The 25,432-nt window shown below is 40.4% G+C and overlaps 1 protein-coding gene across 1 annotated transcript in view; it reads right to left on the bottom strand.

The window, feature by feature from the left end:
* The window catches only part of LOC108668855 (neural-cadherin), a gene marked incomplete at its 3' end in the record, with an annotated part of 35,174 nt that extends 15,915 nt beyond the window's left edge, over positions 1 to 19,259 (bottom strand). Inside the window, exons 1-10 of the mRNA XM_047881696.1 lie at positions 19,194 to 19,259; positions 18,958 to 19,155; positions 9,787 to 9,964; positions 8,246 to 8,479; positions 4,788 to 5,317; positions 4,140 to 4,286; positions 3,323 to 3,376; positions 2,929 to 3,126; positions 992 to 1,229; positions 232 to 443 (exon numbers count right to left, since the gene is read on the bottom strand). Of these exons, the coding sequence (XP_047737652.1) occupies positions 232 to 443; positions 992 to 1,229; positions 2,929 to 3,126; positions 3,323 to 3,376; positions 4,140 to 4,286; positions 4,788 to 5,317; positions 8,246 to 8,479; positions 9,787 to 9,964; positions 18,958 to 19,155; positions 19,194 to 19,259 (2,055 nt within the window). The remainder of the gene's footprint in view (positions 1 to 231; positions 444 to 991; positions 1,230 to 2,928; positions 3,127 to 3,322; positions 3,377 to 4,139; positions 4,287 to 4,787; positions 5,318 to 8,245; positions 8,480 to 9,786; positions 9,965 to 18,957; positions 19,156 to 19,193) is intronic.
* Positions 19,260 to 25,432: the final 6,173 nt, after the last annotated feature.

Genomic DNA, 25,432 nt, shown 5'->3' with positions numbered 1-25,432 from the left:
AATCGTAATTAGATAATAATGTGTGTACTTGACTTTGTCAGCTGTACTCATTTACGTCAGCGGGATTCATAACTACCAGATGTACTCCCAACTGTCTGTTATACTCATGACTGTAATTTACATTTATAAATGTGAGCTACTCTCAAGACAGCCATGACTATTAGTGTTACTCGTCAGCAATATAAACTTCAATTATCAGCAACAATAACGCCAGGCATGAGATATACTCACGTGAGCTGACACGACGGTGGCAATCTTAACGAGGCTGACGTCTCGATGAGCTGACTCAGCTGAGTGAGGCACCAGAGTCAGCGTCATCTGCCGTCGCATAGGCGGTGAACCAGCGTCTGACAATGTCAGTGGCACTGACACAGCTGCACTGAGTGGCCTCAGTGTCAGCAGTTCAGCTGCCACCACAACCCCTCCACCAGCAGACGCTCGTCCTGATCAATGGTGTTTCTTCAGTAGCACTCGACACGAAGTAATTGTAATAGTGAAGCGGGGGTAATGAGCTGTATTAATATTTCAGGGTATCTGTTAGTGGGCCACGTAGCGTAGGCTACGTGGATGACTGAAAAACTTCAGTAATTCAGGCTGAAGGAAACACTCGTATTAATAAATCTAATAGAATTTCAAAACCTCATTAAAAGTTCATATGGACTCGAACGTGAATAATACGACTAGCAAACTTAAGCTTAATGAATCTCTATACAATTATAGAAAAGTTGGTGTCTGGCAACTGGTTATTTCGCTGTTACATACGAAGAAAGGTACGTATTTACATCTTTATTTCTAGTCGCTTTAGGAGCAGTCCAGCGGCTGGTAAAATTGGTTTCAAGTGCGGCCAAAACAATAACATAACAATAATAACAATAACATTACAATAATAACAAAGTCTCGCTACAATAGAACTATTCAGTTATGTTCTGTGAACTTGATGATCACAAATGCTGATAAAATGTTCAATCAAAACCTGGTTGACTTTACTCACCCGGGTAGAAGCTAACCCTGTACCCAGCATCAGCCGTGAGATGAGGGTCGAGATGAAAGGGCGGGCCATGACCCTGAGACCAGTCGTCAGGGTCGTCTAGGGTTAAGGTGAAGGGAACCCTTGACCCTGCAGGCAACCCCAGCCCTCCACCATCGCTGCCCCCTGCCATGGGGGGGAGCTGCACTCTGGACCCCCCCAGCAGGAAGGGAGGGTTGTCGTTCACGTCGTCGACGTTCACCTGAGGCACCGGAACGCCGCGCGTTTAAATGCAGCGACATGAGTTTAAGTTTTAATTCATGGTACGATTTGAAATAGTTTTAGATGCGAGTAGGAATAAGGAATAAAATACGATTAGAGGAAAGAAATTAAGTAAGGAATCAGCCAGGATTCAAGGTATAATTTGAATTGATTTGAGGTGCAAATAAGTGTAAATTTCAAGTTTGTAACGATTACAATAGAATTGAGGTTCAGAGTTGACTCTAGCTTTATGTGAAGTGGATGTGATAAAGCTTTAGTTTGGCTATTTGAACCTGTCTCCTTGATCTGCAAAAAGGACCTTGAATCTCTAATAAAATGTATTGATAACCTTTGGCCATAACATACAGTGAACTTTCAATTAGAAGTTGCCAAAGATCTTCAACATAAGATTTAGCATGAACATTTAATTAGAAAGAATCGTGATCCTTCAATTAGAAGAAGCCATCACCCTTTAGTATACAGTAAAGTACAGTACAGTATGTACAGTAATTACCGTTACTGTACACACTGGACTGTTACGGAAATTACTGTAAAGTACAGTAATTACCGTTACCGTGACCACCGAACCATCATTACCGTGACCACCGAACCATCGTTACCGTGACCAGTTACCGTGACCAGCGAACCATCGTTACCGTGACCAGCGAACCATCGTTACCGTGACCAGCGAACCATCGTTGCCGTGACCAGCGAACCATCGTTACCGTGACCACCGAACCATCGTTACCGTGACCAGTGAGCTATCGTTACCGTGACCAATGAACCATCGTTACCGTGACCAATGAACCATCGTTACCGTGACCAGCGAACCATCGTTACCGTGACCAGCAAACCATCGTTACCGTGACCAGCGAACCATCGTTACCGTGGCCAACGAACCATCGTTACCGTGACCAGCGAACTATCGTTACCGTGACCAGCGAAACATCGTTACCGTGACCAGCCAACCATCGTTACAGTGACCAGCGAACCATCGTTACCGTGACCAGCGAACCATCGTTACCGTGACCAGCGAACCATCGTTACCGTGACCAGCGAACCATCGTTACCGTGACCAGTGAACCATCGTTACCGTGACCAGCAAACCATCGTTACCGTGACCAGCGAACCATCGTTACCGTGACCAGCGAACCATCGTTACCGTGACCAGCGAACCATCGTTACCGTGACCAGCAAACCATCGTTACCGTGAGTAGTAGTAGTAGAATGGTTTGCTAGCGCTTCAGCTATCAAGCTATTTCGCAACGGAGGTCAAAATGTAACATCGCCAGCAAGGAGGAAGGTCTCAATTATTCAAAGTCTCAAATTATTCATCACCCACAAGAAGCGGAAGGTCTCAATTGTCCAGCCCGCTGAAGCTGGCTCGAAGGAAGCAGCGTTAGCATCTCAAAGAGACGAAGTGACAAGGAGGGACAGGTGAAGAAAAGTAACAGAAACTAAGACACTCGAACAAGAGGTCGCTTACACGGGACGTCGGCGGCCCGCACGAAAGAGACAGAGAAGGGAAATGTAAGGAATCCTACCAACATAATAACTTAACCCCACAACTGAGACCTGCAGTCAGACACCGCGAGCTCAGCGGTGGAGCGCTCAGGAACATCCCCCTAGGAGCGCGAAATCCCATAGGAGTTCTGACGAGCACAGACACACGTCAGAAGTCCCTCCTGAGGGATCGTTACCGTGAGGGTGGCGGTGGCCGTGAGTGGAGGGCTGCCGCTGTCCCAGGCAAGCACCCTGAGCAGGTGTAGGGGGTGGCTCTCCCTGTCCAGTCCCCTGTTCAGGGTGACGGTCCCTCCGTCGCTCACCCTAAACACGCCCCCTGGGTCGCTCTCCGCGAATATGCCGTACGTCACCAGCCCGCTCGCCCCCTGACCAAACTAGCACGTCAATTTATATCATAATTAGAGGGGGAGTTTACTAAGCTACAGCACGGCAGCTTAGTGAAGGTATAAACCTGGCATAATTGATAACAGAATGAAATGAATTACTGACTGGACAGAAGTATAGCCTCATGATAAACAGCAGGATATCTCCATAACAAAGGATGGTAGTTCATGATGATGTTAGCGCTACTGAATTACTGAATGTTTCCGACACGCGGGGGTGCGAGCTCCACGGCATGTCGCCCTACAGTCACGGGTGCCAGAGAGAGAGAGAGTCACGGGTGCCAGAGAGAGAGAGAGTCACGTCCTTGAGTCACGGGTGTCACTGACAAATTTCCAGTAACTTAACCCTTTGTATGTAAAGACAACTGAATTTCCGTTACCGGGTCTTTAAATACGAATAGCATCGGAGGCGGTTAACGTATCCATGGAGATGAATAATAATAGACGAGGCTAGGTAGCGTCAGTGGATGGTAGTCAGTGGATGGCAAACCCATTACCCAATCTTTCTTATATCCTATTCTATCGGAATAAAAATTTGTCCTATCTTGATATTATTAGGGTGTGTTAAGAAGAAGTTCGAGGTTTAACGGGAGCATCTCTTTCAGAGGATGAATTCGTTATATGAGGTTGAATCAATGGAACCTGCAGAATCATTGAAGTATTCGGCGAAATAACTGCGTCAAAATCATTGGTTCAAATGACCATGTAATATAGTTGCATTATACACGACATAATCTCTGAAATGTTGATATTATTTTTTTTCCACATCCAGAACCTTCCTCCCGGATTTTTGTTCTTCCTTCTGTGAACAGCGCTTGAGGTTCCCCCGACAGATAGGAGTGAAGGATATATCAGGAATCCCGAGAGTAATTCCATACAATAATGAATTTTGTTACACAAGAGAATTAACACACGCAAATTAATAATACACGTAACGCATTTATGCATCGCAGTAATGCGCTTACTGAACTCAACGAGGGACCAACATACACATGACGACACACCTGATCGGTGACCTGCACTCTAAAGTTGAGTCCCGCTCTGTGCTGTGGGTTCTCAAAATCCAGCGGCACTCTAGAGAACAGGTCTGCACCAGCTGTGCTTGCTGCCACTTCCACCAGCTGCCAGCCGTGGCCGCTCCCGGGCACCACCTGTCGTGCGCGTGATGTATATTAACATCTACACGATGTATTAATAACTACAGGACAGTCTTGATCATGTGAATAAGGGTGAATGAAAGTGTTAACAAGAGAGAATACTTTTGTCACTACCAATCAAGAACCTCACTTGAAAAAATTAAGCGGCTGAAATTCATAGATTGCCATGCTGTAATTAGGCATGTTATCTCTATCTATTGCAAACTTATGCCTTTATGGTTTGAAGTGACGTATAATTTCATGTTTTATTGCTGCAATATTAACGTCATTATACCAATACTTTTCTGAATGCCAAAAATGAAGGAGACAATTTATTTGCTAATAACAAGCGAAAAATGGAAATAATTCAAGGGCGAGTCAGACGCTTGTCTTACATTGGTACGCTACAATACTTCTTTCATTGGCCTAAATTGCGCGTTAAAATGCTTTTAAATAAATGTCTCTATGAACTATAAAAGCTCACCGTACTGACTATGAGAGAAAAAAATCAATTACCCGGTATGCAAACACGTTGCTTGTATCAGGATCCGTCACCACGAGAGTCGAGATGAAATTTTCAGAGACGTTGCTGCGAGATTTGGACGATGGAAGGCCGCGGGAGGGAAATTCTCTGTTGGAAGACAACATTGCGCTGGATGATAGTGCTTCCTTGGGCAACGTGACTTCTTTAGACGAGGTAACTCCGTCGGATGACGAAACGTCGGGAGATGACGATGCTCCGTTGGATGACGATGCCCCGTTGGATGACGATGCTCCGTTGGATGACGATGCTCCGTTGGATGATGATGCTCCGTTGGATGACGATGCCCCGTTGGATGACGATGCCCCGTTGGATGACGATGCTCCGTTGGATGACGATGCTCCGTTGGATGACGATGCTCCGTTGGATGACGATGCTCCAAGGGACGAAGAACGCTGGAAAGATGGTTGACGATGTTCAGGGACCAAGACATCGACGTGCGATCGCACGAAGGAAGGAGGAACGTCGTTGACGTCGTCGATGTTTACGGTAACGGTGCAAGTACCTGAACAAACAGCAATGTAATGATTTTCTATTCCTTAGCGACATTCTAAAATAATTAAATCACATTATACGCTAACTTAGTGTCTATCGGACGATCGAATGTATAGTTAAAATTAATCTTGCAAGAAATGAAAGTGATCTAAATAAAGTGTAATCAGTCAAAAATTACTGGGAATCATATCATGTTTGGATTTGGGATCAAGTGTAGGAAAGAAATGTCAAAAATGGTCACATGTACTCCCATCTGCAGACTTTTTTTGGCACAAACTGGCAAGTTTAGGCTTTACGGGGTAACACGATTTTATGGTGGCAAGGGAAATTTTAACTGCCGTTTAGTTAGTGCCGGGCGCTATGTTAAGAAAGCTTTACTCTTTGCACGAGACGCTGGCTAAAACACAAAGCTTTGTCAAAGCAAATGTCTCAAAAACCCAAGTTGCAGCCGTCTTATAGGAACCGAATTCTCACGCACCGCTTGCAATAAAGTAATGAAAGAGCGCTGCTGCTGTGGCATACTTAACACCGTTGTTATTTTGGTGGAGATAAGCAAGTCATCAGGGGTCTGTTTCGCTAGCCAATACTTGGCATATTTCTTAGACTGATCATATTAATAATAAATTATTAATATTAATATGATGTGCGAATAATGGGGTATAAATTAAAATAATTTAATTTAACAAACGCGGCATTAAAAATATGTCGTAACTATGGTCCAAAGACGAAAACTTTTCATTAAATTATTATTGAGAAACTGTAAAAACATAAAGTATGATTTAATGTAATATAAATAGACAAGAAATTAAAAGTGAGGCCTTAAAGCCCAAATAATCTTAAATTGGGTATTATTATTACCTATTATCAAATAATATCTAATTCATAAATAAGGATCAAACGTTTCAACATAAAATATAAATGAATTTTACCGCGCAAAGATACAAGGTTGAGGTATGAAATAATTAATTGCTGAAAAATAGTACAAGTTTAATTGTTTATTTCACATTTAAAATTCAAATGAGAAAAATGAAATTAAAAATGAAAGATGAACGCATTCAATGCTTTGCTGATTACAATACGAAAGAACGCAGCGGTTCCTTGGTTTGGGAATATTTTCATAGCTGAACAGAACCTGGTTTATTCTGTCACTCGGATAACTGAATGATTTAAAGTCAGAGTTTGTCCTGCAAAAAAATCAGAATCTCGTAAAAAAAATCTTACAAATTATTAATCCCGCCAGTCCGCAGCGACGACAGGCCGAGGACAACAGCAATGCTAGAAAAAATTCAATTGCATTTCTTGAACATGAGAGGCACTGGTCGACATTTTCTGGTGTACTTCTGAACAATAAATAGAGGAAAATTCTGATAAAACATGAATTTATTTTTTTCTTTTGGCGATAACCGAAGAATTCGTATTTGTTCTCTTCTCAACGGATCAAATGTCTTATTTATTGGAGAACCATAAATCTACAACTGAAATTATTGAAGTGCAACAAATTTCGCAGCTTCGAATGGAATACAAAAGGAACTTCAATAATTTACATAAAATTGTAAAATTATTTATGATCTCATCGTTTCCATCGGAATTAAGGCAGTGCAAAAAAAAAAAAACACCCATGAAAGACATTTGTCGTACTCTGGGCTGAAAATAGATGAAAAAATAATCTTCGCTAAGTATTATCGATGTTGATGTTATCGATTATCGATGTTATCGGTATCGATGTTATTATTTGTTCGGTAGGAATAAATTTTCCATTCAGGATGGACGTCGTAGGAGTGTCGGAATGCGCGTATCATAAGAAAGCTTCGGGAATACCGTAAATATCAGGAATTATTTTGATCGGGTGACGCAGAGAATGCCAGAAAAACAGAAAATCCGAAATTATATACGCGTGGCAAATTTTCGCTACATTTCCAATGTGAATAAGATGGATGCTGAATTTATTCGAATTTTCTGAACATTAATAGGTGCAGCCGATTTATTCCCTAACAAGTAATGTGCGTGGGTACAAAATAATTTTTTTTTTATTTTTTTTTTAACTATTTTTTTGTAAAACTATTTGTTTTGAGTAATATTTGTTGATCGCAAAGAAAGTTTGATTAATCTCCAAGTAAATATTCCAAGAAGAACAAGAGATTAAAAAAATTGATACATTGTCACGGTGATGATTTCTAATTTTAAGGTTATTCAAATTGTTGAAAGTTGTTTCTGTATTTTCATTGGGGTAATTCGTAAAATTTCCTGTTCATTTAACACAGCTGATCGTGTTTGCAGCCTTGTGTCCTCACGAGAATAGCTTGTTAATAATTCGCTCATCCTATAGAAAGATATTACAAGACTTGATATAAACTTCGGTGAGTAGTGCCGGGAAAGTTCATATGAGTTGAGCAAGCGGCTTTTGAGGAGCGGACGAGCGGAGTTACTTCTTCTGCATTATTTTAGACGGCGCCTGAAGCTAACCGAAAAAAAAACGATCGAAATCCAAAAGTTTCAGAGACACGTGGTAAAATGCGAGAGAGGTCTTGCAACATAAGGTTGAGTTTCAATTTAATTTCAAATTATTTTTTAATTATTATTTTAAATTCTGGTTGCCTAGGCATAGAAATTCTTGGCAAAAAAAGAAATAAAAAAAAGTATTCAGTTCCAGCACTTCCTTTAAGGACACAATGATTACCAGCGCACCAGCTATGACGCTATCTCGCGTCGTAACTTATTATGTTAGTAACAGACAAGGTGGAAGGCCTCGATCATCATTAAAATCTTGCATAGAAAAATATTCGGCACGCGAATGAGGCGTGAGGCTTCAAATGCTCAGCGGCATGAAGCTAAATGTCAGCGCAGCAGTATGAAAGGCAACAAGGACGCAGACAAAGGGTCTTATTATCTGTAAAATATGTAACATATCGCATTAAATATATGTATGTGGAGAACCAACTTTGAAGACCTCCTCCGTCAGTAGCAGCAAGCACAAGCCCGTAAGACGACGTGTGCTCCCTGTCTAGACAGCAGACGGCCGTACGCAGAGCCCCCGTCTGCCTGTCAACTGTGAACATAGGCAGGCGGGAGCGTTCATCAATGACGTTCTTCAGCAGCGAATACGACAGGCGGGCGTTGTCGCCTTCATGCGGGTCGTCTGCGTCGTGCGCAGTCACTACCGCCACGGTCGTTCCTGTGAAAATAGGCGAAAGTAATTCAGGACGGAATAACATATTCGATAAGCTATAATTAACTTCAAAGACAAACTTATTCGCATTAGCACGAGTTATATGCTTTAAAGACTCGCAATAAGGCTACTGCTGTGCTCAGATTAGGTTTAAACTAATGTCAATACTCATGCGTTAACTGCAAAAACTCTATAAATACAAGAAGTCATTAAATCCTGATTGATTGGAAGGCCACTAAATCAAGAATATTATAAATATGAGAGGCAGGGTATAGCATAAAAATTACAAATATAATATTCAAATGTCCTCATGCTTTTGAAATGAAAAAACAGACTAAAAAATCGTGCCGAAAATAGACTGCGTAAAAAGTTTCGCCGCCCCGGTAAGTGCAGAAGCAGCCTTTGAGCTCAAACGCACCCACGAAAGAAATAGTTTTTCATTCAGAAAACTTAGAAATGAGATTCAGAGATATGGAAGATAAGGCGAGCTGAATTTCTTATTTACACATTTTTGTGTCTACGTTGTATAGTTCCTGTTCGTTGAATACTTCAAAGTTTTGTAAACGCAATTTTTAACATACAACTTTGAGAGATGAAACCTGGCGTTTCCGGAAATGCATGATATTGTAATATTCCGTCTTGCGCTCTTGCCACCTGCATTATTTTCGAAAACTAAGTGCCTCTAGTTGCTAATTACACCGACGATGTATCGAGTCGAGAAAACTGAGACTTTTATTGTAAATTACTCTATTGGGCGTAAAATAATTAAATTAAGACAGGGAATGTCGATGCCATTGCTTTACAAATATTGATACAAACTTCATCAAAAGTCACGTAAGCTTGTCGCTCGTGGATCGTTGCTTGCTCACGATAACGAAGCTGAGCTGCCAACTTTATAACGAGAGAAATCCATCTTATAGAATCTCATACCGAGGAAAAACGACAATATTTTCAATCAGATTTACGAAACGTACTTGTTTGCTAGTTCTTATAATTGGACATCGAGATAAGGCATGTAGTTGCATTGCTCCGGGTGCCGAAGATTAAAAGCGATCACTTGTCGTGATCCAAACCTGATTGTGAGGCACTTAGCAACTCAAACAGCATATATACTTACAGAAAACCCGTTATTACAAAATTGAGACAACCAGCTTTGTCATGGCTCGCCTTGACATTATAGAATCAAAGGTTTTTTTTTTATTACAAAGAAAAATATGTTTCATTCAGGTTTATCTTCATAAGATTGCTAACAAGAGTTTCAGAAATTAAAAACTAAGGCCAAACTCGCAATCATTAATTAAAAAAGTTATCACCTGGCATGGAGTTTTCCAAGACGTGTGCGTCGATGACGTCATGCGGGAAGACGGGTGCGTTGTCGTTGACGTCTTTGAGGTTGACGAGTACGTCAGTGGAGGCCGTGTACTGCCCGTCCGTGGCCGTGACCGTCAGACGCCAGCGCGCCTGGCCCGTTGGTGCGTCACGGTCCAACGGCTGGCAGGAAAATGTGAACATTTTTGTACGTTAACTTTTCACGACCAATGTACAGGGTCCTCCAAAAAAACCTCCCTGATTTCAATAGGCTTTTGCAAAAATCATACGACACATACAAAATAATTAATTTTATTTGCGAATAGCTTATTTGATGCCATTTTACATCATTTAGTTCACTTTACTTGATTTTGAAAATTATGTTCGATAAATGATGTCCCCCATTGTTAAGACATTCACGAAGTTTTCCCTGAAGTTGCCCATAGTTCTTCGTGTAACTTCCCTTGGAATGGCTGCCACTTCCTGCCTAATGGCATGTTTTAGTTCTTGCAGATTTCTGGGTCGATGTTTGTACACTTCAGCCTTTAGGTAGCCCCACAGAAAGAAATCACAAGGTGCTAGGTCGGGTGACCGCGGGGGCCAGGAAATGTCTCCTCTTAAAGAAGCAAGACGTCCAACGAACAACTCTCTTAACATTTCCATGGACCGGCGAGCAGTGTGAGCAGTGTGAGTCTTTCTGTGGGGCTACCTAAAGGTTGAAGTGTAGAAACATCGTCCCAGAAATCTGCAAGAACTAAAACATGCCATTAGGCAGGAAGTGGCAGCCATTCCAAGGGAAGTTACACGAAGAACTATGGTCAACTTCAGGGAAAGACTTCGTGAATTTCTTAACAATGGGGGACATCATTTATCAAACATAATTTTCAAAACCAAGTAAAGTGCACTAAATGATGTAAAATGGCATCAAATAAGCTATTCACAAATAAAATTAATTGTTTTGTATGTGTCGTATAATTTTTGCAAAAGCCTATTGAAATCAGGGAGGTTTTTTTGGAGGACCCTGTATAAGGAGCTGGATTGTTTGTGTATTCTGGTCGCGTATATATGAGCTTATATCTCTGTTCGCGAAACTTTGTACAACCTGAGCAAAATTTTTCTTAGTAAATAATAAACTTTTTTTGCACTTCGATCTATTCAAAGACCTTCACTAGCCTTCGTGCTGCAAGTGCTCACATAATTTTAGTATAATCGACGCCCAAACCACCTGACCACTTTGTGCACCTGGTCACACTGCATTATAAATGGTATGCAGGGCAGTGCAGTTGCTTGAAGCTTATCTCGGTATCAAGGATACCATCTTCGTATTGAATCTTCTCCTCAAAGGATTAAATATCATCGCAATTTCTGTAGAGATTAGATTCCATACTATCAAAAATCACTCGTGTATACGTAGCGGCTCAGGTACACGTAACGGCAGATTTCACGACTTACATGTGATTGGTGGGTCTATCTTTATAAGCCCTCAGTGATTGGCTGATAGAGTTACGAACTTTATCTATTACTGATATTACGGCCCTATAGGCATCAAATGACACCTGATGCCTGACATCAAGAGTCATTTTCATTACCAAGCAGTCTAGATGTAGAGGCTCTAGCATTTGAAGTCTTTACTTTTAGAAGTTTATTTTTCGATATAACATAACTGATAATAATCGATATAACAAAACTGTCGGCTGAACTCCGCCTTAAATCTGCACAAAAAATTCGTCATCTAATTACAGTCCCGCTTGAATTTCCCCGCAAAACACAAGAAGTTGGGAATTAAACAGTCGGCGTATGTTATTTACGAGGCCATCGCTCTGCTGACTGTCTAGAGGCCCAAGATGAGCGGCTTTTGTCTATAACTCATCGCATATTTTGTGCTTTCCTCAATTAATTGAGGCACAATTCCAATATAAAAATAAGTACATAAAATTGGAACTGTTAATATTCACGTATGCAATTGATCGTGGATGTCTAACGTAGTCAAATATGGCAAAATCGATTCAATGACCAAGTTATTTCATAATAAAAAAATATTTTCAAGTCAATCATTCCGTCTTTCATTTGCGACGAATTTGAATACCTCGCGTAAGTTAAGATTATTGTTTTGCCTGGGAGTTTCATATGTAAGCACAAACTATGTATTTATATATGTGATATATTTTACACTGCGTGCAGACAAATAGAACTTTTATCAAATCTACAAAAGATAAATTAAGAAATCTCGACAAATTGACTCTTAATTATATGTACACAAAAATTTGTAATGTAAATTTGCAATATCCAGGTAATATAATGTGCACAAATACAAGCTTCGTTCGTAAACATGAAAATTACAGGGACAGCGTCAAATGCCACATTTACTTCATTAAGTAAGTTCGTGAGTTTCAATCGTCTAACTTAATTAATTATTTAATTTTCCCGGAAAACACTTCCTTCAAAATACATGCCTAGCTGAAAGACAAAAAAAATAGATACATAAATAATCAGCCGCGCATCACAATAAGAATCTTATTCCCTCTCAGAATTTAAAGCCACAAGACTATAAAGACAATGAAATCAAGTTTTTGTTTCATTGACGAAAACTTTTGTTATAGCGACTGAAAGGCAACAGTTCGAGTTCACAAAGAAAGTTGCACTCAAGCCCGGTCTCAAGGTTCAAGTTCACGAAGGAAGTTGCACTCAATGTTCAAGTTCACAGAAAAAACTTGCGCGACTCACAAAGAGGAAAGTAATAGCACGAGGCCTGGGCGACAGATTAAGTTGGCGACTTGAGTTCGGAGGCTTTATGCAGTCCACAACTGAGTTGCAACTCTTCAGATGACAGATAATGAAGCCTACTTAAAATTATAGAGAGCTAGGTTTCATTTCAGGATATTCTTTTGCATACCGGAGCAAAAATTTCAGTTTCATTTGAGCAATGTTTCAGGTACAAGAATTATCAGCCATAATCCAACCACAAAATGATACTATAAAATTGGCAATCACAAGGCACCATACCTCGCAGCTACTGCAGAATATCGAGGCTTAAATTGAGGATAAAGTACGGGAACAATTCAGTTATTCATACTAGTAGAAATTGAAAATCTCTATTTTCAACGAAATAGAAAATCTTTACTTTCAACTTAAACAACGATGAATTTTTCAGTCGAACAGTTGATTTGCACTCGTCTAGATAAATCTTGTAGCAATCGACTTTTTCAACACCTGCGACTTTGTGTTGACAATGTCAAAGGATAATCTTTCCAGTTCGTACACGCAATACCAAGTTAAGTTTTTTCACGCCTCACTTAATATTTCCAGATGCAGGTCAATCAACAAACTCTTACAATTTGATTCTCTGTAACGACGAAAAAACCTTCATGGTCGCAAAAGAAGTACACATATCTCAATGCATTCCTTTACTGTAGTAAATATGTAAATATCCGTCTATAAAGCTGCCAGAACAACTGAAGGGCTAACAATAATTCTCGTGAAATATTACTCGGCGTCACGATGGGCAAGAAATGAATAAAGCTTCAGTGGCTGGTGGCAAGAGTGGCAGGCTTCGTGCCCGAGTTATTCATCTCGAGACGCACAGCTGGCCTCGGGTGGCAGGTGGCATTCATCAAGTGGTGGAGCTTATCTTTATTCAGGTATTGTGAGCGGCCTTTGACTTGGTTTGACCATACAGTTATTCGAGTATAGTTAACGGTATGTAACTTGGCTTAACTAATAATTTATTAATTTCAAACTATATATATGCATGCATGCAAAAACATGGAAACGTCTAACCGAAAATGAAATCGTGAATGTTTACGAGAGATGCCAATTGGCGGGAAGGGCTAAATGAAAAATGAAACGTGCAATCACTTCCTTCGCACAACAGAAAATAAGATTTAAACTCATTTTCGGGGGATTTTTCACGATTGAAGAAAGAAGCGCACTTTTACTAATTACAAGAGCAATCAAAAATAAACAATTAAACATTTATGACACTTAGTAAGAAAAAACTTTCACAATGCTTAATATCAGACTCGGGAATCAGAATTCATAAATCGTGAAAAAATTCTAATTATTAAAATAGGATACAAGTGCTTCAATTGAAAATTAAAAATGAAAATCGAATATGTGAACGAATAATTACCGAGGAGCACGAAAATTGAACTAACTGCAGGCTTGCCGATAATGTTATTTTTCAACGGTGATGATGACAAAATGATAAATGAGAAAAAAGAAATTCAAATATAGCTGAGATACGTTGAGAAATTTAGGATAAATTCATCTGCCGAATGATCAAGAAAAAAGCGCAATATATAGTTCAACTATAATAGAAATAGAAGCATTAACCCGCAACGAATTCCTGGGCGGAAAATTCAAGGAGACGCTTGGGGTTAGAGGGAGCTGTTGCCGGCCATGCGCTGCCATGATCTTGGTCGTAAATAGGCGGCTTTACGACGTGTCTGAGAGCCGAATTACGACTCGCTTCCTGTGATTGGGTCCCGAAGTGAGGGTAGGCATGAGCGACAAGCCAGTGACAATCGTGGGATGACGTCATGATGAAGTCGTAAATTCAGAACTACGACTTGACACACTTTTGTGATGAACACCGCATGACGTCATCACTACGTCGTAAACTCAAAATATGGCACTCGACATGAGCACAAAAGACACCGAAATTATCGATTATGTGTCAGGCGTGGCACGCAAACAGCCTGAAGATAGGAATGTCGTTAACTTCATAAGTGGCAGAGAAGTTGACTTGCCACCATGGAGAATAAATAGACAAAATTTACAAAGAGCAGTGGGCAAAAAATTCGGGTGTTTTCCTGGCCCAAAACTCAGATGGAGAAAATTAGAAGATTAATAAAAAATGATTTTTTTAACCAGAATGGGAAAAATAAAGAAATCCCGTCACCGTACATGTAACATAGACATTTGATGGATCAAAAGCTGGCTCATTCCTCTGCTTTCCATTGAGCCAAGCCACGCACGGAACGCTGTATTCCAGCATATCAGTTCAACTCATCAACATGCAATGGCGATTCAATGGACTGAACGTATCTCGTGGGCCAATATAGAAATAGAGAGTTCAGTATCAGATAGGTAAAGTACAAGGCTTACCGAGCGAAGCGGTTTGACGGTTCAATGCCGTCAATGCGGGACTAAACCTCATTCGTGTCTCACGACCATTCTGCAGTTAGCGTAATAGCTAGAGTTGATTCCTAATAGAATTGGTGAATCGAAAACGAGAATGCCAGATGGAAATAGGCGAATCGTTGCCGATTCTCAGGATCAGCGGTGAAGTCCGCCAGTGACATCGCTAAATCATCCTCCTCGGGAGATAATGGAACCTTTATTGGAATTTTGGACCATCAGTCAGGGCGCAAACGGAACTCCCTGGTCACCGATCGCGAAAATACCACCTGATAAAAATGTATATGTTTGGAATGGTAGATAGAACTGGGAATATTTTGGAAGATTCAAAAAACAAGTTAGTGAACAAATAAGAATATTATTGTCTTTACTCTGAGGCAGGTGATCTCCAGAGCTGGATAGTGACAATTTTAAGTAAAATCACGTAAAAGTGATATAACAAGACCAAGTAATATCCTCAAAAATATTTTTATCGCTTTTAAGCAAGCACCGTGACCTCTTGACCTTGAGCAGGCACCGTGACCTCTTGGCATCGAGCAAGCACCGTGACCTCTTGCATCGAGCTAGCACCGTGACCTCTTGACCTCGAGGAAGCACCGCGACCTTTTGACCTCGAGCAAGCACCGTGACCTCTTGACCTCGAGCAAGCACCGTGACCTCTTGACCTCGAGCAAGCACCGTGACCTCTTGACCTCGAGCAAGCACCGTGACCTCTTCGACCTCGAGCAATATCCATAGTAAAATCTACCATCTATCCATATGTAAGTCTTAATCTTGACCATCAGAGCGCAAAAAATAAACATTTTAATCCATAGTGGTAAACGGCACCTCGAAATGTTCTGCGCCGCTAAATATTGGGCAGCAATAGTCCCGGAAATACCGCAGAGCTTTGAACAAAAGACCGAAACAAAACTCGGCATCCATTAGCTTTCGCATTTCTGGAGAGCTTGTCGGCATTATACAGGCACCACTGTGGCCTCTTCGGAACAACATCAAATGGCTTCGTATAAGCGCGATAGGCCAGCAAACATTCCTGCATGCATTAATGAAGCTTCATCAAACGTACTCAAAATGCTCAGAAGATATCCTATGAGCCGAAAGTGACCGTAAAATTATTCATGTACAACCGATGACTTAATAATGGCCATGACTACAGCAAGCATGAAGCTCGTGCAATTTGTTCTGCCAAAATAAAGGGACGATCTCACCAGGTAAGCTGAATATCTTTCAGCTCAAGCCAAGTAAGGGGAAGGTGGGAGCTGAATGAGAACTCCTGGATGATCGTAAAGCACTTGAGCAAACTTGGCAGGACGCTCAGCTCCTTTGAAGCAAAGGTCACCAGGTATAAAGAGCACCTAATTAACACCGCCTCGAGTGCCAATGAAAGGACGAGCTCCTCAAGAAGACATTTTTGAGTTGGTAATGTACATGTAGAGTTAATTTAAAAACCGACAAATAATGAATACGTTCCCATGCTCCTGTCTAGAAATATATTACACAAGCAGATCCTTATAAAATTATTATTGTATTATAAAGATTCTTGAGGTCATATATAAACAAGTTCATAATTAGAACAGTATCATCATATTGCTGATGGTGAACTCGCTATCCGTGAGAACTTTAAAACTCACGACCAATTATCCAATTCCCTTCTACAATTAAGGTTGGGAACACCCATATCAGGGGATGATTTTTTCCGTGCGAACAGAGCAGAATAAAGATGCAGCCCATGCAGGTCGCGAATTCCGACAATGGAATAAAAATAAAATTGTGACCAGTGATTGAAATGTCGTTTTGCTGGGATACTCAGGACTTCGCGATGATACCACGGATTACACATTAATGACTACATCTGAATAATGAATCTTGTCCAAACCTTCAAATTTATACGTAGTAATAACACGGAAGTTTAGTCGTGTTCTGATGAAGAGCTGATGAGTAATCTTGACTCAGCCCTGCTTTCAATTTTCATAGAGACTCGTTTCCTGAGCTGCGTAACGAAATAAAATATTCAAGGAACTCAACAAATGAATAAATATTCAGACGTAAATACGACAATTTTTATTGAAAAAAGGGATTCGCAATACTTAAAACTTCTAACTAAAGTTGGGAGGAACTAAACAGTAAACAGGAGGCGAAAAATCGAGCTTGAATACTTACTACCAGAACCTTTGATTAAACAGATGTTGGAATTTTTTCGACTCTATGTAGAATGTGAGAATTAACTTTGTATTTAATGAGACGCCACCGAGATGAAGGTAAAAACAATTGTGCTCGTGAAATATTCTATAATTTTAAATTAAATAGCCGCAAGAGAACCATTACAACCGAGGAAGGAGCAAGTGAACTGTTTCGAATATAAATAAAGTAAGGTGCATGAGAACCATTTCAAACCGAGGAAAATGATGTAGACGTATGAGCTTCAAAGAGGAAAACTATCATAAGTAACAAGATGAAAAAAGGCGAATGAATGGTAATCCCGAGAACTACGCAACATTTACGTAAAAAATCATTTAAGCAAAATTCCAATTATTCATTATTCCAGTGAAGTAAAAATTCAACGTGACTACTTCCCCAAACCTGACCTCAAGATCATGTCAATCTAGTCTTCAATTATATTGTGAATTCTCGATCGAGTGCATGGCATTTTTTGACAATTTAATCCCTGCATAGATTGATTAGCAATTAATTTCCGGTCACTAAACGCGGCATGAAATTGAAATTTCACAAACATTGTTGCAGCTGCCAGAAGCGATCGCGCATTCAGTGCCTTGGTGTAAACACGACCGTTCCCATTGGAAGGCAGACCAGAATTGAGCTCTGGATTCTCCAGGCTAGCATTAAAGGGATTCCCAAAGCAAAGAACTTCCTTTTCGGACGTCATAAAAGATTGAGGTGAGATGAAAGAGTTTCCTTTCCTGTGAAATGCTGAAATAAAATGGTGACCAGTAAAATTTTGAGAAGGCGTTAAAAGACAAAAATGTAACAGTCTTGGAAGCTCCAAAGGTTTTCACCACTGTATTGATGCCTGGTGAAAATCGGTGATGAAAGCCAGTTTTTCGGTGTAGAGGGAAATTCTGAGAAAAAGACGATGCGTAACGACTTCCTGAATTGAACTATTCAAAATTTCTTCCCAAACTGACGGTATCAACACGAAAACTTTGGAGGAATAAGAAATTATTTCCTAAAGATTACTAAATTTCGGTTAGGGATCAAGAAGAAATTTGAAGACACATCCCTGGAAAATCAAAATAATATTGTAGGATACTCATAAAAAAATATTTGGGGAAAAAATTTCGTCGGCTCTTCTGTATTAGAAACAATGTCTATACATTTTAAATTTCAAATGAATAATACAACAGCTGAAAGGATGAGTGAAACTCATTTAGCGTTTCTCAAAGTTTTCTCTGCAAGAGAATTTCGAGTGGAATTGCTAGCGCGTGTAACTAGAATCCCTAACAGTTATTTTTAACTAATATGAAACAATTGATTTGAATAGTTCCTTATTATAGCTGACTAACTGCATATTAATGGAACAGCGATAAAGCCACTACTATTGGTTGCCAATTCCGTGTCACTTCATATGGCGCTCCCATAGAGACCTCGTGGAGCCACAAATTAATATGGCAACTGCGCGCAATTCACGCGACCAAAAACGCAACAATTGCTTCCCTATATAAAGTTGGCGGCGCTACATACGTTGCCACCGTCCATTACAAGTTGGGGGATATGCTCTCTTACGTGGGACTACAAAGTAAGATGAATATATAATATCGACAACCAAACAAATGCGGTGCAGCGAGAGAAATAGAATCCTGGGCGAAAACAAATAAGGTTAACGAGCGTTTCGAACACGAACTGGACAAACTCTAATTGGACTTGTGGTCATTATGAAAACTGAGTCACTCAAGTAAGTCAAAATACATACACGGACATTAATTATTTTTTCCGAGCATACATGATTTCTAAAGAGATCATTTCTGTCCAATACTGAAGACACGCAACGGAAGTGTTTACCAGTTTGCCGTTCTGCTCACCTTAAGCACGTAGATGGTGCCGGACTCGGGATCAACGGAGAAGGCAGCCCGGCGACGCGTCCAGTGTTTGCTCTTGGAGACCGAGGGCGGGGCGACGGCGGGGGGCGGCGCCCCTGGAGACCGAAGCGCCGGACCCGCGAGACCGAGGACGATGTCACTGACGAGCGACGAAGAGACCGGGAGAAGTCGTGACGACGACTTTGCGATGGGAGTAAAGTGTAGCTGATGGGGTTTACTCTGAGACGATGATCTTGATTGGGGAAAATACTGATGTCGCGTAGCTTCGTTGTTAAGATTATCATTGTGGGGGTTAAGACTGGGATCCTGGGGGTGGGGGTCCTGGGTTTGGGGGACCCCGTCCCCACTGAGGGAGTAGCGCAGCACTCCCCAGCTGCCTCCATCACGATCCCGCGCGACCACCTGAAAAAAATTTTTAGTATAAATATACGCATCGTTTTAAATAATATTGATCACAAAGTGTTTATGTTTCGGAACACCAACAAATATATTAATTCCTAACAATTTAAGGGGACCGGCTACCTTCCGGAAAAACTTCTACAGTTATCATCCGATCATCATGAAACTTCACATACATACGTAAAATGTAAAAACAATAACATTTTGCACCTATGAATTTTTCGAAAAAAAAAATTGATAGAAAACGTGAAATTCATAGAAAACGGCTAAAAATGGGTGCTTTAGAAAATCTATCTCTTCCTACAAATATCATTCTACAACATCGAGACACGTATCATTCGATTTGTAAAGACCATACCTATCGGCTAGCTGATCATTTTTTTCATTTTCCCCGTAGTTTTTTTATGCGCGTTTTTCCCATTTTTCTCATTTTTTCTCATTTCCCCCCCTCCCCCCCCCCTTCTCCCCCATATATATAAGACGAACCATACACAAATTCAAAAAAATGATCAGTTAGTTTATAGGTATGGTCTTTACGAATCGAATGGTATATGTCTCATTGCTGTTGCTTGACTGTAACTGTAGGAGGAGATAGGTTTACCGTGGGAGCAATAGGAGGTTTTCACCACGCCCAAAAAACTGCCGCGCGGCACGTAAAATGACGTAAAAGAGTCGTAACGTAGCCTAGATACCGTAACTAAGCCTCAAACTAAGTCAGGGAGGAATAGAGCGACTGGCTGCATATCTCTCACCTCGCTGTCATGATGGGCACTGAGTGTGTTGGCCGCTATACGCGATATTTGTAGTGCAACTCTCGAATTATCTCCCATTCAAATAGTGAAGGCTGCCCCCCACCGCCCCCCATTCTGCGACGCGTCCTGTGCCTCAAAATGCAGGTAGAGAGATGGTTCTGGTACCGTTCGACGCGTCAGAGAGTAAACTTTAAGATGAGTATAAGCATCAGATAATGCCATAATTGGTCGCTTTACGTCAGACGTTCATTTTTAGTGTGTCCAGCCTTCGAATTAATCCCATAGACTTTACTGAAGGGCCCTCAAAACCGCCCCCCTTCAGGGAGCTGTCACGAAATCATTTTTTGACGTAGAGAGATGATTCTGGTACCGTTTGATGCGTCAGAAAGTAATCTTTAAGATGAGCACAAAAACCGGAAAACCCCAAAATTGAAAATTTAGGGGTACTCGATTCAGTACGAATTCAACCCAAATATTATCTTGATAAGCCCAAGCCGACCAAATTTCAGTAGGCATATTTGTTATGAATGCGAGGCAACGAAACCTCGCAACAGGAAGGCGCGCTCTTCATCAGAACTCAGATCAGGAATCCAAGTAGCATTGGAACCGCTATAAAAGCCCAAATACGAGCATTGGAATCGAATAAGGAATATCGGGAATTCTATCATTGCTACCCAATTGTAAATAACAGTTGAATCATCACTGCCGTATCACCGGCCATGCATGGCCACCGATAAACAGCCGGTATTAGCTCACGGAATTTAGTCTTGCAACGAACGCATATGTAGAACATGCATGCTTCAGCGAGCACTGCTTTTACTGCAGGCTCATATCAGAGCTCAAATGACAAGTCGCTGGAGTTATAAAATTTCAATGATAATATTACTTCCAAACTACTAAAGTACAACAAGTTCAATACTCCTACAAGAACGTTAAAGCCTACTACAATAAAAGACGATTTCGATACTCCTACAAGAATCTTACAGTTTACAAAGTTAATATACAGTGATACCTCGACTTACGAGCGCCTATATTTGCGAACTTTACCAGATACGCACTGGAAGTTCAAGATATTTTTGCCTCCGCGTACGAACATGTCTCAGCTTACTAACCCATTTTCAGTTTGGCTTTAAAACTCCAGTTTCTATTGTTCACAGCATCTGCTATCAACTCATATGATTCGGCCACTTCCTTAGAGCATGTGATCGCTGCAACATCTCCGTTATTTTACGTCCGTGGTCATATTTCTTTTCAGTGACCCATATATTTTATTTAATTGTGTTTATTTAATCAGTGCACGTTAAATACCAATAAATATTGGATCATGACACCTAAAAAGACTACTGAGAACTGGCGAAGAGAATGATACGAAGATTATCGAGTCAATAATTGACATTCAGCTTCAACTCCTAGCCTTATAGTTTTTATTTATTATTTTTTTTTCTTTTTAATAGTTATGGTTTTGTGTGTTCTAAGTTAATGACTTTATGGGATAATAGTTCATAAAAGGACATTGCGGCATGCATTTGTTGCTTCTACATGAATTCTTCTAGGAATTCATCCCACACGCGAATTGGTTTTTCTTTCTACCGCATCAAGCCAAACTAGGTCATATATAGTAGGTCGTTTCTAAGTGATTGGAAGTGAAACCGTTTCTGTTTTAGGTGCAGACAATATTAATTTGGCTTGTCTGTTTGATGGAATATTTTTCGCTGTAATATTCTATAAATGGCACGTACAAGAGAACTGCTGACGGTCAAATGTTAAAATCAGTCTTGTGATATAACAACCAATCAGTCACTCTTGTTTCCAGTCACATTCGTTTCCACGCCAAGTGCACGTCATCTCATATAAATCCGTAAAGTTATGCAGAACTGCAGAACTCGATTCTGCAGAGCCGCAACAACCAGAATTGGTTTTGCTTCTACTATGTTATTGATATTTATGCGTAAATTGAGTATTTTCCGCTCAGAAACGTTCGCAAAGCTCTACGGACGGTTTTTCAGGCTCATCGCCGCCAGCTACAGAAATTACGACCCAATACACAACGTTTTGTATGCTCGCGCCTGGCGTTATATAATATAATTACCTTGTCACATAATTAGCTTAAAAGTCCTCCGAAATATTTCTTTTAAGCTATCTTAATATTTGGGCGACCATGAGTGAACCATTCATGTATTCCATCGTGAAAACATCAAGCACGAAACGGACAATGCGCTGAAATCGCCAACACTTTGGTCCGCATCAAATGGCTTCCGCACCATTTTTAACGCCCTCGTCTCTGCCACGACAAAATATATGCATCAAATACGTACTAAATTAGGGATATCGGATAAATATTTTCTTAACAAACAAAATTATATTAATAATCTCTTAAATACCGGAATTTGGTATCAACACAGTATACAAATATGAACAAATCACCTATAAATCGGCCTTATCTCTTAATAAAAATATTAGAAGTCCGCTAAGTACGAAAAGAAACTACTGAGATCGATCTGAATTTGGCATTGTGAGGAAAATGAAATCAGGGAACTGGACTGAAGTTTTCAGCTACAGGCTCATTATCGGCAGAACGATACACATCTTTGCTACAAACACATCTCTTAAAAGCTAATCTAGACCTACAACATTGATCGAATTTCAATGCGAAAAAAAAGTTGTAGAGAAATGCTTTGCAGGTCGACCTCGATTAGTTGGCGTTGAAGATTGAGATGCACGGCTTTGGAGTACGTCGACTGATTAAATTATTCCTACACAGGAGGCGGATTAAAAAAAGTAATCACCACTGATAAATATAATTTGCACAGTGAAAAGAGCTAATAGAGGAACTAATTCAGAAACAGAAGATTTAGAAAATGAATTTAATTAGTTATAGGAACGAATTGCACAACAATTCAATGATTTTCCCAGGATCGAATTTACCATTGGCTATTAACTCGCAGATAATTTAAATATTGATACAATTCCCCCAAAGTCAACTTGTGAGTAACTATGGTGAAAATATTCTTTTTAACTACCTTCTCCTACCGACAGACAAGCGAGGATGTCTGGGAACGACGCGACACTGTCAACTGCGCCAGTTCTTATGATTAGAGCGTCGGTAATTCTGACTTAAAATTATATTATATTTTATAGAACGCACTCTGTGGGTGAATTAGTTCGTAAATTGAGTTATGAAAGTTAGAGACTTAGAGTAAAGTGTTGAAAATTTGGGGTGGAACTGTGTAAAGCTTGTTTAAGGTGCTGTTGTTCTCGAGACCGGGAGAGCGAAGGTTGTTCATAGTTTGAAACGGCGAGGGTATCAAAGGTACTCACAACCGTCGCGGCGTCACTTCGAGGGAGTAGGCGTTACGCGGTGCGCGACACTAGCGTATATAAGGACCTTGAAATTCGCGCCAAGGGTTGGTTCTACAAAAGTCACGGTCACGAGCACAGTCTGCAGCGGACTTTGCAACGGCCGCGGCCGTGAGGCCGGCGGTTTGTCGTTTTCGAACATTGACGGTCGTGACTCGCGAGAAACCTAGACTATCGCGGCAACTACGAGTCCGGTGAGCACGTCAAGAAAATCAACATCAGCACTACGGCTGCGACTCAGCCGTGAGACAATGCGAGAGAGCCACGAGTTGTACAACGATTATAACGCACGTCATCAGAAGATCTAAGTTTCGAGCTCTACACCAAGAATTATCATCGGTACGGTCATCAATAGTACGGTCACTATTTTCATCAGAAGAAGCGGTACGGTCACAGTCATCTCGACCGCAGAACGACAACGGAGTTGGAGTATTTTCATCGACTATGAAGACGAGCACCACTATTCCGAAGTACGGTCATTATAAACTCTACGGTTAGACCGGCCGCGAGACATCACTATAGCGCGAAAAATACGGCCATGAAGAAAGAGCAACTGTGAAAGCGGACGCGAGAATACAGCAGCGGCACGGCCGCTGAACATACGGCCGTAAATATGTGCGCAAGTTACGGTCGTTTACAGCTGTCATAAGCATTGGAACTGCAACGGATCACACGCTTTTTCCGGTAATACTAGATGATTTTTATGATGTTAACTAATAGGCTTTGGGCTTTTGATTGTGATCAGATTACATTTTTCAAGTACTAGAGATTTTTGTTAACGTAGGATGTGAACTTGAATTTCCCAATTTAATGTGAAATGTATCAGTGTTTCATTACAACCCTCTCTTTGTACTATATTTTGCCGTAACTTTTCCAAAAATAGAACCTTTTCATACGTGCCAATCAAGCGCCACTCGGCGACCACCTGACAAAACGATAAGTAACGAATACCGGTATCTTGAACCTGAACGTAACGTTAAATTGGTAGAGTAATCACTCCGATTCTCCAACTTTAAAATATATGAGACGATGAGAAATTAATAAATCTTTTATTATTTTCCTACTTCATCATGGCGTCAGGATTGTGGGGTTTGGAAGGTTTTGCGGCAAAGTACATTGAGAGGTTTGTATTCATAGAATAATTCCGTTTCAATGCTGACATTTTTAATTCTGTGGAAATCTATTTTAGCCACTGTGTGAAATTTAGGAAGCTTGAAACTGTGCCAGAAATTGTTGAGAAGAACTTGTTCTTACTCATGCAATAGTGATGGCAACAAAATCATTACATTTGCGATGTCTCTAAAAAAATTCTTGACCGTATTGTAAGTGCAGTGAGTTCATTCTATGCGAGTGTTCTCATAAAAGTTCGAAGTGTAAGAATAATTCAAAATAATTTGTAGAGATAATGCATAGCTTATTAAAGGAGAATTTAGAGATTAAGGTGGTCAGGCGGGCAAAATTTTTTTACTTGTGTAGTGATTTCTACTGATTCATCTAAACTTTTTTTTTGCTCTTATTTTTTCTCGCATTTTGTGGCAAGTATGGAAGGTAGAATGATTATTAATAGTATCAATTTTGCACACTAAAAAGCACAAATGGCATAGTTTCACGTTCAGGAAATTATTGTTTGTCTGTGATTTCATTTTTTTTACTAGTTGTCGAAATTATATTCGCGTTGTGATTTTTTTATGTGCGCAAACGGACCTTTTTTAGCAAATAGATATTTTCTAATATTTTTTTCTGAGAAGAAATTTGTGCAGATCGATTTAAAAAAAATTCGTAATTTTTTTCGTAACTCGATGCCGCAAGATTTTGTAGATTTTTTGCCGCATTTTGACTTGTAGTCAAGTGTAGAAGTTGTCGCGTTCATTTTAACTTAGAATTACACTAGACTACCGAGTGATTGATGACGAAGTACGAATGTGGTTTGAGTCCAGTGTTGACAAAAA

The sequence above is a fragment of the Hyalella azteca genome, unplaced genomic scaffold (genome assembly GCF_000764305.2).
Source record: "Hyalella azteca isolate HAZT.00-mixed unplaced genomic scaffold, Hazt_2.0.2 contig1159, whole genome shotgun sequence".
NCBI classification, from domain to species: domain Eukaryota; kingdom Metazoa; phylum Arthropoda; class Malacostraca; order Amphipoda; family Hyalellidae; genus Hyalella; species Hyalella azteca.
The sequence above is the reverse complement of the archived record's forward strand: the minus strand, read 5'-3'. Positions and strand labels throughout refer to the sequence as shown.